Below are 16546 nucleotides of genomic sequence, written 5' to 3'. Positions count from 1 at the left end.
ATTGGTGCTGGGTTATTGGTGATGGGTTATTGGTGCTGGGTTATTGGTGCTGGGTTATTGGTGCTGGGTTATTGGTGCTGGGTTATTGGTGCTGGGTTATTGGTGCTGGGTTATTGGTGCTGGGTTATTGGTGCTGGGTTATTGGTGCTGGGTTATTGGTGATGGGTTATTGGTGATGGGTTATTGGTGCTGTGTTATTGGTGTTGGGTTATTGGTGCTGGGTTATTGGTGCTGGGTTATTGGTGTTGGGTTATTGGTGTTGGGTTATTGGTGCTGGGTTATTGGTGCTGGGTTATTGGTGCTGGGTTATTGGTGCTGGGTTATTGGTGCTGGGTTATTGGTGCTGGGTTATTGGTGTTGGGTTATTGGTGCTGGGTTATTGGTGCTGGGTTATTGGTGCTGGGTTATTGGTGCTGGGTTATTGGTGTTGGGTTATTGGTGCTGGGTTATTGGTGTTGGGTTATTGGTGCTGGGTTATTGGTGCTGGGTTATTGAGATATGAGGGTGGCAGGTAGCCTAGCGTTAAGAGCGTTGGGCCAGTAATGGAAAGGTCACTGGTTTGAATGCCCAAGCCAACTAAGTGAAAAGTCTGTAAATGTGCCCTTGAGCAAGGCACTTAACCCTATTTACTCCTGTAAGTCGCTCAGAATAAGAGCGTCTGGTAAATTACTAACATGTAAAAAAAAAAAAAGGCCTTCTAGCCTTCTTTAGAGCCGAAGTAATTTCACCACTTTTGGTAGCCAATGGTTCCAACAATATCCTTTCAGATAAAGTCAAACATTTATAAATACTATCAGTGTCCAGTACCTAACCCTGTCATGCTACTGTGGATGGTTTTTGACCTTCTGTCTGACCCTTAACCCTAACCTGTATTCTTGTGTTTCTCAGCTACTGAGCAGATGGTGTGTGACCCTCTGTGTTCGGACGCTGGCTGCTGGGGGCCGGGACCAGACCAGTGCCTGTCCTGTCGCTACTTTAGTAGGGGACGCATCTGTGTGGACACCTGCAATCTCTATGAAGGGTGAGTTACAGATGACAGTTTCACACAATGAGAGATACTGTAGACTCTTGACAGTATAACACAATGACATTATGACAGTATCACTCTCAATATGCATGAAGATAAAGGCAAATACAGCCGTCAAACTAACAAATCTTTCACTTTTACCTCATTGTAAGTTACGACTTCTTTTGATGGCTTCTAGGTCTGAATTGTTTTGATATTGTGATTTTTTTCAGTACACTCTCAGAAATAAAGGTTTCTATTTGTTCCTAAACGGTTACAGCCGCTTGTCACTGCGGTGGGACCCTGTAAGCTCCTCCTTCATATTATAAGGCCTTATTTTTAGGCCTAGCTTTACCCTAATACAGTGGCCTGAAACTCATGGTTTACAGGCCATATCAGGCCTGCAAGTAGGCTTGAGAAATTCCAGTAATATTCCCAAAATACCCAGATTTTCAAAAAAACTGGTTAAAGGATGTCCTGCATATTTCCTCCAATTTCCAGGAATCTTTCAATCGAGATTTCTGGAAAATCTGGGAAAGTTACAAGAATTTTGCAACCCAAGTAACGTTATGCTGACTTGCAAAGTGATTTGTACTTCTTATTGGAATCCAGCCAGCGTTAGGATGTAACTGTTATCATTGTATTCACCCGCAACCTGCATTTAAAATGACTGTAAGTTTTAGGAACATTGTGAGAAGACTACCTAAGCCATTTAAACTAGAAAAACCATTTCAGTAGCGGGTGCAAAAAATCAAACTAACTGATTTGATTAGTTAAATGTATGTTATCATTGTGTAGCATATGATTAATCAATCAATCAATGTACATGCAAAAACACAGATACTCAAAAAAATTCTAAAAAATATCTGCCTGCGGTAGAGCATGCTGGGCAATATGATAATAATAATAGTGATGGTACAAATGTTGTCTTTTTAAGGTACCACACCAGTGACAAAGCCAATAGGTCCTTTTAGGTGGCAAAAATGCATCATTGTACCTTATGGTGGGTATTGAGGGTACACAAAATATGTGAAATGTACCTTCACGTTGTACCCCTATTTTTGAGAACGAGAGTGTGATGATTGTACCTTAATATTCAAAATATGGGGTACAGAAATGTACCATTATACTCTTTATCTACACATGTACCCTAAAAGGTAGCGAACAGTACCACGTGAGATCATTATGTGTACATCTGATCTTTTGTACCCTAGGGAATAATACCATACCTTTATTTCTAAGAGTAGTACTATGTATCTCAGAATGTATTACCTGCTCCACAGACTACTGAGTGTAAAATATAACTACTGTCTGTGCAGACACCAGTCTCTTCCTTTTTTATTCTGATAACGGGAGAAAACATGGTGTTAACACAATCTATAGGCTCAGGAGAATGACAGAAAAATACTGAAGAATGGACTTAAATGTCAGAGAGAAATAGATGAGTGTCTGTCCCAAATGGCATCCTATTCCCATAAAGTGCACTCATTGTGACCTGAGCGCTATGGGCCCTGGTCAAAAGTAGTGCACTTTATAAGGATTAGGGTGCCATTTGGGACGCAGGCGGAGACAAGGACAGGTCAAACACAGCACAGAGAACTTCATACAAGAAGGATAAACCACCGCAACAATACACTCCGGTGAGTGAATAACAGGGGAAATAAGATGGTAGTTCTGATCTGTTGCAGTGTGGATTTACAGAGTACAGATGTTACAATATGTGAGACAGAAACACACACACACACACACCCACATGCACGCACGCATGCACGCACGCACGCACGCACGCACGCACGCACGCGCGCACGCACACACACACACACACACAGGAGTGTACTTACTGTGAGTAGGAGCATAAGTGACAACATGGTCTGAGGGAGTGTACCTGCATTTCCTGCATTAAATCTCTACATTGTCTATTTTGTTATGTGTTGTGTTTGTTGTTTACCTGTATAATCCTCTCTAATACATTGTTTAAAAAGCTGTGAGACAACAGGTGAGACGTTCAAAGTTAAACGTCCCCATCTGAACCGTAAACCAGACTGTGGTGTCTGGGTAATGTAGAAATAGAATAGAATAGAATAACTAGATAGTTACTGTATGTCTAGAAATATGTCTATGGCTGGTGTACACTACAGTAGACACAGAAATGGATGACTGTTTCTCCTTCCAGACTGACAGGCTCTAGGTCCAGGCAGCCGTCGGGACCCTTCGTGGTCGAGAAGCGTGAGGCCAGTTTGGAGAGGTATGCCAAACGAGGGCAGGGGGGTTAGGCGTGTCACTGCGTGTCACAGTCACTGCTTGCGCACGGGGCCACGCTCTGCCTACCTGTCTGCCTGTCTGCACTCCACCACTCACAGCTCGGCCAATCAAAGAGTCGCAAGAGATGCTACTAACCAATCCCAGAGCCACGAGACGCTACTGATTGAAGTCTACTGAGATTTACCTTCTGTATAACATATAGGGGCGGTTTCCCAAACACAGATTAAGCCTAGTCTGGGACTAAAAAGCATGCTCAATGGAGAACCTGTCTGGGAAACTACCCAATAGTATTATATTGTATGTACAGTATATATGATTGAGACAATGTCTTGTTCACTATGGGGCACTCTTACGTTGGGAGGAAAAATATCTACTGTAATGCTTGAATTGTTAATTTTCAGTCCACAAATGCTGTTAAGCATTTCCTAACGTCTCTGTCACAAACATTTTGTAAGAAAACAGGATGACACAGACACAGAGTGCAACTGTTATAGTGGAGATTTAGGTAGAACCTCCTGTAAAGAAGTGAAGTCCATGTGTAACAGCTTCTGTCCTCTGGGTTCTGCTAGAACAGAGGGGTTAGGTGCTCAGTGTAGCAGACAGTCAGACAGACCGTGCCTCTGTTCTACAACAAGAATAGCACCCACCCAGTCACTGACTGCAGAGCGAGAGAAAGAGAGAGACAGTAAGAAAGAAACAGAGACTATTCCGGAAGCCAGAGAGAGAGACCCGACATATAAAATAGACAGTGAGAGAGAAAGAGAGAGAGAGAGAGACAGAGCAGCTTAGGCTATAGAGAAGCTTAACCCTACAGAGAGCCAAGGGAGTTTTAGCTAACATAAAGGAGATGTTAAACCATAACCCATTTAAACCATAGCTGTACAAGACAAAGACCTACCTCCCGTGCCACCCTGCATGGCATTGTGTCGTCGGGATAAAGCATAATTAATCCTAATTTGGTTTTAGGTCCCACAGAGGAGTCCCACTTGGTATTAGACAGAGGGAAGAAGTACCACACGAACTAGCAGACACGCTCACACACACACACACACACACACACACACACACACACACACACACACACACACACACACACTCACACTCACACTCACACTCACACGCATGCACGCATAGCATCAGGGCCTGCCCTGTCTCTCCTTGTATGTTTAAATCAGGGTGCCAAGGCAACTCTGTCTTACTTTGTCGCCGTTATTTACTGACTTTCCAAGCTCCGCCAGTGACTTCTTATTGTACTGTTGATTTCTGAATGTATGGAACACCCGTTGACTTTAGCTGGAAAGCCATGCTATACCCCAAAGGGATGCTATCAATATAGCCAACATAATTAGCTGTGACGCTTTAGGGTGTAATAGTGTAACACAGAGAAATGCATCAGATTGTATATTCTCTACGTATGCATACTCAACGGTTAATGTGTGTATCCCAATGGCACTCTAGTCCCTACAAAGTGCACTACTTCTGAGTTGCGCCCTATGGTTTTCCTTATGGGCCCTGGTCAAAAGTAGTGCACTATATATGGACGCAGCACATGACATCATCCAGTGACCTTCAGTGCCAAATTAAACTGGAGAAGACACACACACAGACTCTCTCTCTTTATCTCTCTAGTACAATCCTGCCTTCATTAAGCAGCATTTTTCTTTTTAGGTCTATCTGCTGCAGAATCTCTCTCCCTGATACATTTACTGAAGGTTCACACAGATCTATATTTTATTGATAGTTTTCTCTGTCTCTCTCTCAAACAAATTTTGACATTGATTCTGGCAATTGATTGAGGTTTAGGAAATGTATTAGAACTGGGAACAAATTCTTGCACAGTTTTAAAAACTTGCCAGCACATTATGTGGCAACCAATAAAAGTAAAGGGATATTGGATTTGGCTCGGCTTGAAAATAATGCTAAATGAAAAATGAATGTACAATGTTATTTTGATTTGTTTTGATTAAAAACTCTAGGGGAGACTGGGGTAAGTTGAGCCATGTTTTATGTTCAGGATCACTCTGTCCAGGGAAATATAATATTCTTCAGAACAAAGATATCTACATACACTGAGTATACCAAATATTAAGAACATCTTCCTAATATTGAGTTGCACACTCCCCTTTTGCCCTCAGAACAGCCTCAATTCGTCAGGGCATGGACTCCGCAAGGTGTGAGAAATGTTCCACATGGATGCTGGCCTATGTTGACTCCAATGCTTCCCACAGTTGTGTCAAGTTGGCTGGATGTCCTTTGGGTGGTGGACCGTTCTTGATGCACACGGGCAACTGTTCAGCGTGAAAAGCCCATCAGCGTTGCAGTTCTTGACACAAACCAGTGCACCTGGCACCTACTACCATACCCCTTTCAAAGGCACTTAAATGTCCATTCACCCTCTGAATTGCACACATTCAACAATCCATGTCTCAGTTCTCACGGCTTAAAAATTCTTCTTTAACCTGTCTCCTCCCCTTCATCTACATTGATTGAAGTGGATTTAACAAGTGACATCAATAAGGGATCATAGCTTTCACCTGGATTCACTTGGTCAGTCTATGTCATGGAAAGAACAGGTGTTCTTAATGTTTTGTATACTCAGTGTATAATTCAGGATGTTGTGTATCCCTGTAAGTAATCAGAATTCATGTAAACATTGTAGTTTTGATCCGAGGGGTAGGTTAAGGGTAGGTTAAGCCACCTACACATTTCTGTACTGAATGAAATATTACCACTACCTTTTTAAACTAAACTCAGCAAAAAAAGAAACGTCCTCTCACTGTCAACTTTGTTTATTTTCAGAAAACGTAACATGTGTACATATTTGTATGAACATAACAAGATTCAACAACTGAGAGATAAACTGAACAATGTCCACAGACATGTGACTAACAGAAATTGAATAATGTGTCCCTGAACAAAGGGGGGGTCAAAATCAAAAGTAACAGTCAGTATCTGGTGTGGCCACCAGCTGCATTAAGTACTGCAGTGCATCTTCTCCTCGTGGACTGCACCAGATTTGCCAGTTCTTGCTGTGAGATGTTACCCCACTCTTCCACCAAGGCACCTGCAAGTTCCCGGACATTTCTGGGGGGAATGGCCCTAGCCCTCACTCTCCGATCCAACAGGTCCCAGACGTGCTCAATGGAATTGAGATCCGGGCTCTTTGCTGGCCATGGCAGAACACTGACATTCCTGTCTTGCAGGAAATCATGCACAGAACGAGCAGTATGGCTGGTGGAATTGTCATGCTGGAGGGTCATGTCAGGATGAGCCTGCAGGAAGAGTACCACATGAGGGAGGAGGATGTCTTCCCTGTAACGCAAAGCGTTGAGATTGCCTGCAATGACAACAAGCTCAGTCCGATGATGCTGTGACACACCGCCCCAGACCATGATGGACCCTCCACCTCCAAATCGATCCCGCTCCAGAGTACAGGCCTGGGCGTAACGCTCATTCCATTCGACGATAAATGTGAATCCGACCATCACCCCTGGTGAGACAAAACCGAAAAAACTCATCAGTGAAGACGTGGCAGGTAGCCTAGTGGTTAGAGCATTGGACTAGTAACCGAAAGATTGCAAGATCAAATCCCTGAGCTGACAAGGTAAAAATATGTCGTTCTGCCCCTGAACAAGGCAGTTAACCCACTGTTCCTACGCCGTCATTGAAGATAAGAATTTGTTCTTAACTGACTTGTCTATTTAAATAAAGGTAAAAAATAGCACTTTTTGCGACGGTGGGATGTGACCATAGGCGACGTTGTTGCCGGTGATGTCTGGTGAGGACCTGCCTTACAACAGGCCTACAAGCCCTCAGTCCAGCCTCTCTCAGCCTATTGCGGACAGTCTGAGCCCTGATGAAGGGATTGTGCGTTCCTGGTGTAACTCGGGCAGTTGTTGTTGCCAACCTCTACCTGTCCCGCAGGTGTGATGTTCGGATGTACCTATCTTGTGCAGGTGTTGTTACACGTGATCTGCCACTGCGAGGCCGATCAGCTGTCCGTCCTGTCTCCCTGTAGTGCTGTCTTATGCGTCTCACAGTACGGACATTGCAATTTATTGCCCTGGTCACATCTGCAGTCCTCATGCCTCCTTGCAGCATGCCTAAGACACGTTCACGCAGATGAGCAGGGACCCTGGGCATCTTTCTTTTGGTGTTTTTCAGACTCAGTAGAAAGGCCTCTTTAGTGTCCTAAGTTTTCATAACTCTGACCATTCCACAGGTGCATGTTCATTAATTGGGAAACAGTGTTTAAACCCTTTACAATGCAGATTTTTACGAATTATCTTTGAAAGACAGGGTCCTGAAAAAGGGATGTTTCTTTTTTTTGCTGAGTTTATGTCTATCTTTATTTCCTAAAGACAATTCAACACAATCACAATCACTTTTTTGTCTTTTAATATTTTGAAGCATCTTTTAAGACAGGCTTAACACCTAACAAACATTTTGTACCTTTTTTTTTACACTTTTAACATTGGCCAGGCCCTGTTGTTACCTCATATCCCAGCGATAACGCCTTGCATTTCACCTGGGAAGAAAACACTTACATTTTCTCAACTTGCCATTAGCTCAACTTACCTTACTATATTAGCCCACACAGCTACAATGATGCACTTTCATGCTAGATTTAGGACCTCCTATTGAAGCTTATAGAGACCCCAACTGATGTTTTTGTATAAAACAATCTTAAAATGATCTCCTTTGGTTTAGATACAAGCATTTTGTGTATGTTTTGGCAGAAACAATGGTGTCTCAACTTACCCCACTCTCCCCTATGAGTAATGCATTTGTTTTCAAATTGTGATTTAAGCAATTAACAGCAGTATGTTAGTAGTCAGTTCTCCTTTAGTTTTCATCTGCAGTAGTCCAGGCTCATGTCCAGGCTCATGTCCAGGCTCATGTCCAGGCTCATGTCCAGGCTCATGTCAGCCATCTTAGCATGCTGTTGCTACTGGTGTACAGTTTGCACGGTGGACAAGTGTGTATATACCACAGTACCCCATTGACTGCAGCGCCTGAGGCCATAAAACCCTTCCAGCTATTCCTCTAAACAGAGTCAGAGGAGCACAGCTCGCCTCCCTTCCTCTAGAGCAGGGGTGTCAAAGTCAAATGGACGGAGGGCCAAATAAAAAATTTAGCTACAAGCCGAGGGCCGGACTGTTCGAATGTTCATTGAAAAAATTTTAAATGACGCATATAGTCTAGTGAACCTAATTGAACCTACTGAAAACCTAACAAATATATTCCAATATGATCAGATAAATAAAGCAATATTTTCTTATGGCTCTGTCAGTAATCTTTAATTTTCAACAGACACAAAAGACAAATTTCCTTTATATAAAAATCCCCATAACATGAACATTAAATGAAAGAAACCGGTATTCAAGGCACCATCAGTAGCCTATATTTTCTATTTTAGCAAAAGTGGGCTAAATTTACTTCAAAGAAAAAAACAATAATAGCAATTTTCTATCATCCACTCAACTGAAATATTTTTAAAATATAATTGGATTGAAATACAATAAAATAAAGTGCAAAAATCTATTAATCAAAAACAACACTTTGTTTAAGGAGAAGTAACATGCAGTGAAAACAAATATTAAACTTTAACTTTTAAACTTGAACTGAGTAAAAACTCTAAATATGTGATTGCACAGTAATGTTCACTTGTTTGAGGTTGAGGGTGATACTTGGTGGTGTCCCATCTTTTCCACAAGTTCATCAATGTTCGGGGTAAGGCTCTGAGCTGAGGAAATCCTCAGAATTGAGTGGAGGTGTTCAGCAGTAAGTCGACTTCTGTGTGATGTTTTGTTCAGGTTCATCAAAGAAAACAGTTGTTCACACAGGTATGTGCTGCCAAACATAGACAACGTTTGAGCAGCCTGGATGCGCAGCTGGGGCATTGTGTCGGGGAGGAAACGGGCGAACTCCGCAGCACCCACTGCCGCATATTTTGCCCTCAGTGCATCATTGCATTGGAGGTCAATCAACTCCATTTGGAGGTTTGGTGGTGAGCTTTCCACGTCAACAGCAAATGGGTTACCGAGCAGTTCCAACCTGCTTTTTTGTGCTTCAAAGTCAGCAAATCGGCGTCGAAAGTCAGCGGCAAGCATACCTATTTTATCAGCCAACTGTGCGCTCGGGAACGCACTGGTAGAGAGCTTCTCTTTCATGGTCTGGCAGCTGGGAAAGTGGCTCAAATTTTCTTTCCGCATCTGCGTCTCCCACAGAGTCAGTTTGGTTTTAAATGCCTTCACTGTACTGTACATATCAGAGATGACATGATCCCGACCCTGCAGCTGCAAGTTCATTGCATTCAGATGACTCGTAATGTCACACAGAAAAGCCATTTCACACAGAAACATTTCGTCTCGGAGTTGTGTTGTGTCTTTCCCTTTGCTGTCCAAGAACAGACAAATCTCCTCACGAAGCTCGAAACATCTTTGAAGCACCTTTCCCTGGCTTAGCCATCGCACCTCTGTGTGATAAGGCAAATCACCATGCTCCGTTTCTAACTCCGTCAGAAATGCCTTGAACTGGCGGTGATTCAAACCTTTGGCTCTGATAAAGTTAACTGTGCGCGTGATGATGCTCATTACATGCTCCATTTTCAAGGCTTTACCGCACAACGCTTCCTGGTGTATGATACAATGATAAGCTGTCAGCTCACCTGTCGCGTTTTCCTCTTGCATCTTTTCCCGTATCTTCGCCACCAGTCCGCTCCTGTGTCCACACATCGCAGGTGCTCCGTCGGTTGTCAAACCCACGAGTTTTTCCCAAGGCAGCTCCATCTCATTTACACATCTTGACACCTCTTCATACAAATCATGCCCCGTAGTTGTGCCATGCATAGGACGTAAAGCCAAAAACTCCTCTGTCACGCTTAGGCTGGAGTCCACTCCGCGGATGAAAATTGACAACTGGGCAATGTCAGAAATGTCGGTGCTCTCATCCACAGCCAAGGAATATGCAATGAAATCTTTTCCCTTTTTCACAAGCTGCTCTTTTAGATTGATGGACAACTGGTCTACTCTCTCGGCAATGGTGTTTCTGCTCATACTCACATTTAAAAAGAGTTGCCTTTTTTCTGGGCAAACTTCGTCACAAACTTTAATCATGCAGTTTTTGATGAAATCCCCCTCCGTAAATGGCCGGGCTGATTTAGCGATCTCTTCTGCCAAAATAAAACTGGCCTTGACAGCAGCCTGGCCTTGTGATTTGGCTTTTTTGAACAGAGCCTGTCGAGATTTGAGGCCTCGTTTTAATTCCTCTGCCTTTTGTAGCCTTTGTTCCATGTCCATATTCTTGTTTTTGTCCGCGTGTTTCGTTTCATAATGTCGTCTCAGATTATACTCTTTCAGTACCGCCACACTTTCTCCACACAGAAGACACACAGGTTTTCCAGCTACCTCCGTGAACATATACTCCGACTCCCACCTTGTTTGAAACCCCCGGTTCTCAGTGTCCACCTTCCGTTTTGCCATTTTTGATGGGTATCTGAAAGTTAATTTTACTGTGATGCTGACGACTGCTGTGCCAATAAATATTGAAATGAAGCAGCCTACTGCTCGGTGCGTCACCGTTGCATTGTGGGAAATGTAGTATTGGTGCGTGTAAAAGATCTGCGGGCTGCCGGCTTGCTGCGGTCTGCGGGCCGGTTCTAATAATAAATCAAGATCATCCCAGGGGCCGTAAAAAACCTTCTCGCGGGCCGGATGTGGCCCGCGGGCCTTGACTCTGACATATGTGCTCTAGAGCCTGGATCTGACACACTTTGTTCTTTCTCACTGTCTACATCTTCCCCGACTCTCCCTTACCCCTGCCTTCCTCTGTCCCCCTCCCTCCCTCTTTCTCTCCTTTCCCCTCTCTTTCCTCCCTTCCTGTCTCCATCTGTCTCCCTCCCTCTCTCCTTCCCTCCATCTCTCTCTGTCTCTCCCAGGGAGGTGCGTGAGTATGACAACGGCTCGGTGTGTGTGGAGTGTGATGCCCAGTGTGAGAGAGCAGATGGTGACTCCCTGACCTGTCATGGCCCGGTAAGATCCTCCAGAGACACAGGTTATCTCAATATGCATACTACCGTGGTCCACACGCTTATGCTCCAAATTCTGTGGACATTCTCTTGAGTTCATTCTTGTGAGGACAAGAGTGTGGAGAATGCATAAAAAATTACCTAAAACTAAAGTTATGCAAGGTAGATTCTTCGTGGGTAGCTAGCTAACAATAATTTGTTGCCATTTTGCGTGCTCATAGTAGTAGCTATCCAGTTAGCCTTATTGACTTACCATGGGCTTGCAATCTACATACAGTGCCTTCGGGAAAGAATTCAGACCCCTTGACTTTTTCCACATTTTGTTATGTTACAGCCTTATTCTTAAAGGGATAAAAAAAGGCCTCATCATTCCAAAGACAATACCACATAATGACAAAGCGAAAACAGGTTTTTAGAAATTTGAGAAAAAACAAAAACAGAAATACCATCTTTACCTAAGTATTCAGACCCTTGGCTATGAGACTCGAAATTTAGCTCAGGTGCATCATGTTTCCATCGATCATCCTTGAGATGTTTCTACAACTTGATTGGAGTCCACCTGTGGTAAATTCAATTAATTGGACAGGATTTGGAAAGGCACACACACGTGTCTATAAACTGTCTATATAAGGTCCCACACTTGACAGTGCATGTCAGAGCAAAAACCAAGCCATGAGGTCGAAGGAATTGTACGCAGAGCTATGAGACAGGATTGTGTCGAGGCACAGATCTGGGGAAGGGAACAAAAAATGTCTGCTGCATTGAAGGTCCCCAAGAACACAGTGGCCTCCATCATTATTAAATGGAAAAAGTTTGGAACCACCAAGACTCTTTTTAGAGCTGGCCGCCCGGCCAAACTTAGCAATCGGGTGAGAAGGGCCTTGGTCAGGGAGGTGACGAAGAACCCAATGGTCACGCTGACAGAGCTTTAGAGTTCTTCTGTGGAGATGGGAGAACTTTCCAGAAGGACAACCATCTCTGCAGCACTCCACCAATCAGGCCTTTATAGTAGAGTGGCCAGACGGAAGCCACTCCTTAGTAAAAGGCACATGACAGCCTGCTTGGAGTTTGCCAAAAGGCACCTAAAGGACTCTCAGACCATGAGAAATAAGATGCTCTGGTCTGATGAAACAAGATTGAACTCTTTGGCCTGAATGCCAAGTGTCCCATCTGGAGGAAACCTGGCACCATCCCTACGGTTAAGTATGGTGGTGGCAGCATCATACTGTGGGGATTTTTTTCAGCGGCAGGAACTAGGAGACTAGTCAGGACTGAGGGAAAGATGAACAGATCAAAGTACAGAGAGATCCTTGATGAAAACCTGCTCCAGAGTGCTCAGGACCTCAGACTGGGGGCGAAGGTTCACCTTCCAACAGGACAACGACCCTAAACACACAGTCAAGACAATGCAGAAGTGGCTTCGGGACAAGTCTCTGAATGTCCTTGAGTGGCCCAGCTCTTATAGAGACCCGAAAATAGCTGTGCAGCGATGCTCCCCATCCAATCTGACAGAGCTTGAGAGGATCTGCAGAGAAGAATGGGAGGAACTCACAAAATACAGGTGTGCCAAGCTGGTAGTGTCATACCCAAGAAGACTCTAGGCTGTAATCGCTGCCAAAGGTGCTTCAACAAAGTACTGAGTAAAGGGTCTGAATACTTACTGTATGTAAATGTGATATTTCAGTTGTTTATTTTTTATACATTTGCAAAAATTTCAAAAACCTGTTTTTGCGTTGTCATTGTGGGGTATTGTGTGTAGATTGATGAGGGTAAAACAACATTTAAGGCTGTAAAGTAATAAAATGTGGAAAAAGTCAAGTGACTTTCCAAAGGCACTGTACACTACAGTGGAAATTGTAAGCAGGTTAAAAGGCCAAAAGTAAAACAGCATGTACTTACTAACGTATCAAGATTAAATATTGTAATCAGGCAACATATGAGATGTCAATGGGCAACATTTCATTCTGAATTCTGAGTTTATTTTCTCTCTTCAGCTAAACTCTGCCATTGATTTCAAGATATTTTGCATCATATTTCTGTGCATATTTTCCGCTGAAGCTTGCGTTGATGCATGCTTCAAAATATGTACAAATGGAGTGCACATTCCAGAAATGCCCTCCGTGCTCCGTTTTTCATACTCATACTCTGATTTGGACTCATACTCTGATCCTCTGGTGCTCCATTTTGCCTGCTCATGCATTTTGAGAAACACCCACAGTCTAACACACACACATCCATGCACGCTGACACACACACACAGAGGCACACACACACACACAGAGGCACACACACACACACACACAGAGGCACACACACACACACACACAGAGGCACACACACACACACACACAGAGGCACACACACACACACACACACACACACACACACACACACACACACACACACACACACACACACACACACACACACACACACACACACACACAGCCTCAAGCATTCATGACATGCACTGATAACGTATCCTGCACATTCCAACAGACAAAGAATAATACACATAAATGATTGTGTAAAAAATAAATAAAATCACATTGTTAAATCAACACTGAAAGTGTTGAGTCTGTGGACCCATTTAGACACCAGAACAGTTTTAAATTAACACACTGTTTAGTGCAAAGCCTTATTCAAATATTTCCAATAGTGCCTTGCCTTTCAAGTATATTGTAGAGTTACCACCCATTACTTTATTTGTTAGTGACAGAGACCTGGTTGTTGCATTCATACATTTTCAGTCCTAAGCGAATGTTATCGTAAAAAATATGTATATTTAACACAATGCCATACATATTTCACGAGGCCTTATTATGAGGGCCTAGTAGTTTTACCTTAATACAGGGGCCTGAAACTCATACTCATCACTTTGAACGTAATCCACGCCTATCATTATCATATTTACCAGCATGCCCTATTGCAGGTCGATTTTTTTAATTGTTTGGTTCAATATCATTGTTTGTTCATGTACATTTATTGATTGATTCATTAATCCAGTATGTTACTCCAGATCACCATTACTCCACACACGTCTCTCCTCGCTCTCCATTCGGCAAATCTGACCATAACTCTTCCTGCTCACAAGCAAAACTCAAACAGGTAGTATCATTGACACGGTCAATAATTGAAGTGGTCTGATGAAGCGGATGCTAAGCTACAGGAATGTTTCGCTAGTACAGACTGGAATATGTTCCGGGATTCATCCGATGGCATTGAGTGTACCACATCAGTCACCGGCTTCATTAATAAGTGCATCAATGATCAATATTGTCCCCACGGTGACCTACGTACATATACCAACCAGAAGCCATGGATTACAGGTAATATCCACACTGAGCTAAAGACTAGAGCTGCCGCTTTCAAGGAGTGGGACACTAATAGGAAAGTATTACACTTATAAGAAATCCCTTATATGCCATCCGATGAACCATCAAACAGGCAAAGCATCAACACAGGGCCATATCAAATCCTACTACACTGGCTCTGATGCTCGTCGGATGTGGCAGGGCTTGCAAACTATCATGGATTACAAAGGGAAACCCAGCCAAGAGCTGCCGATTGACGCAAGACTACCAAACAACCTAAATGCCTTCTATAATCGCTTCGAGGCTAGCAACACTGAACCATGCAAGAGAGCACCGGCTGTTCTGGATGACTGCGTGATCACACGCTCCGTACCCAATGCGAGTAAGACCTTTAAACATGTTAACATTTGCAGGGCCAGACGGATTACCAGGACACGTACTCAGAGCATGTGCTGACCAGCCGGCCAGTGTCTCCCTGACTCAAACTGTAATACCTACATGTTTCAAGCAGACCGCCATAGTCCCTGTACCCAAGAACGCCAAGGTAACCTGGTCATGGCTCACATCAACACCATCATACCAGACACCCTGTACCCACTCCAACTCACATACCGCCCAAGCAGATCCACAGATGACACAATCTATATTCCACTCCACACTGCCATTTCCTACCTGGGCAAAATGAACACTTACGTGAGAATGTTGTTAATTGCCTACAGATCAGAGCTTAACACCATAAGACACTCCAACAACACATCTGCCATGCTGACCCTCAACATGAGGGACCCTCAGGGGTGCGTGCTTAGTCCCCTCCTTTACTCCCTGTTCACCTATGACAGTGTGGCTGTGCACAAATTCAACACCAACATTAAGTTTGCCGTAGGCCTGACTACCAACGACGATGAGACAGCCTATAGGGAGGAAGTCAGAGACCTGGCAGTGTGGTGCCAGGACAACAACCTCAACGTCAGCAAGACAAAGGAGCTGATCGTGGACTACAGGAAACAGGCTGAGAACGCCCCCATTCGCATCAACGGGGCTAGAGTGGAGCGGGTCGTGAGCTTCAAGTTCCTCAGTGTCAACATCACTAAGGACCTATCATGGTCCAAATACACAAAGTCAGTCTTGAAGATGGCACGACAACGCTTCTTCCCCCTCAGAAGGCTGAAAAGATTTGTCATGGGCCCTCAGATCCTCAAAGTTATACAGCTGAACCATTGAGAGCATCTTGACTGGCTGCATCACCACTTGGTATGGCAACTGCTTGGCATCCGATCGCAGCACTGGGGCCGAGCTCCCTGCCATCTCTTTAGGAAGGCCCTAAAAATAGGAAAAGACTCCAGCTACCGAAGTCATAGACTGTTCTCTCTACTACCGCACGGCAAGTGGTACCGGAGTGCCAAGTGTGGTACCAAAAGGCTCATGAACAGCTTATACCCCCAAGCCCTAGCTACCCTGACTATTTGCATTGACCCCCTTTTTATTTGCACTGACTCTCTTACACCGGCTCGATGCATACTCACTGGACACTACCCACACACTCACTGGACACTACCCACACACTCACTGGACACTACCCACACACTCACTGGACACTACCCACACACTCACTGGACACTACCCACACACTCACTGGACACTACCCACACACTCACTGGACACTACCCACACACTCACTGGACACTACCCACACACTCACTGGACTCTACCCACACACTCACTGGACACTACCCACACACTCACTGGACACTACCCACACACTCACTGGACACTACCCACACACTCACTGGACACTACCCACACACTCCAGCACACACATACACACACACACAGTCTTGTACACCTAATCTTGTAGGGACACACAATTCAGTCCCATTCAAAATCATATTTTCCCTAACCTAACCCTAACCCAAAAACCTAACCCACACTTTCACA

The 16546-nt window shown here is 44.1% G+C and overlaps 1 protein-coding gene across 1 annotated transcript in view; it reads left to right on the top strand.

Annotated features, from left to right (window-relative positions):
* LOC120063924 (receptor tyrosine-protein kinase erbB-4-like) overlaps nucleotides 1-16546 on the top strand; it is a 142835-nt gene that overhangs the window by 1086 nt on the left and 125203 nt on the right. Inside the window, exons 2-4 of the mRNA XM_039014234.1 lie at nucleotides 889-1021; nucleotides 3180-3251; nucleotides 11208-11301. Coding sequence (XP_038870162.1) covers nucleotides 889-1021; nucleotides 3180-3251; nucleotides 11208-11301 — 299 coding nt within the window. The remainder of the gene's footprint in view (nucleotides 1-888; nucleotides 1022-3179; nucleotides 3252-11207; nucleotides 11302-16546) is intronic.

This window comes from Salvelinus namaycush, chromosome 19 (genome assembly GCF_016432855.1).
Source record: "Salvelinus namaycush isolate Seneca chromosome 19, SaNama_1.0, whole genome shotgun sequence".
NCBI classification, from domain to species: Eukaryota; Metazoa; Chordata; class Actinopteri; order Salmoniformes; family Salmonidae; genus Salvelinus; species Salvelinus namaycush.
This window is presented reverse-complemented; position numbering and strand designations above follow the sequence as displayed.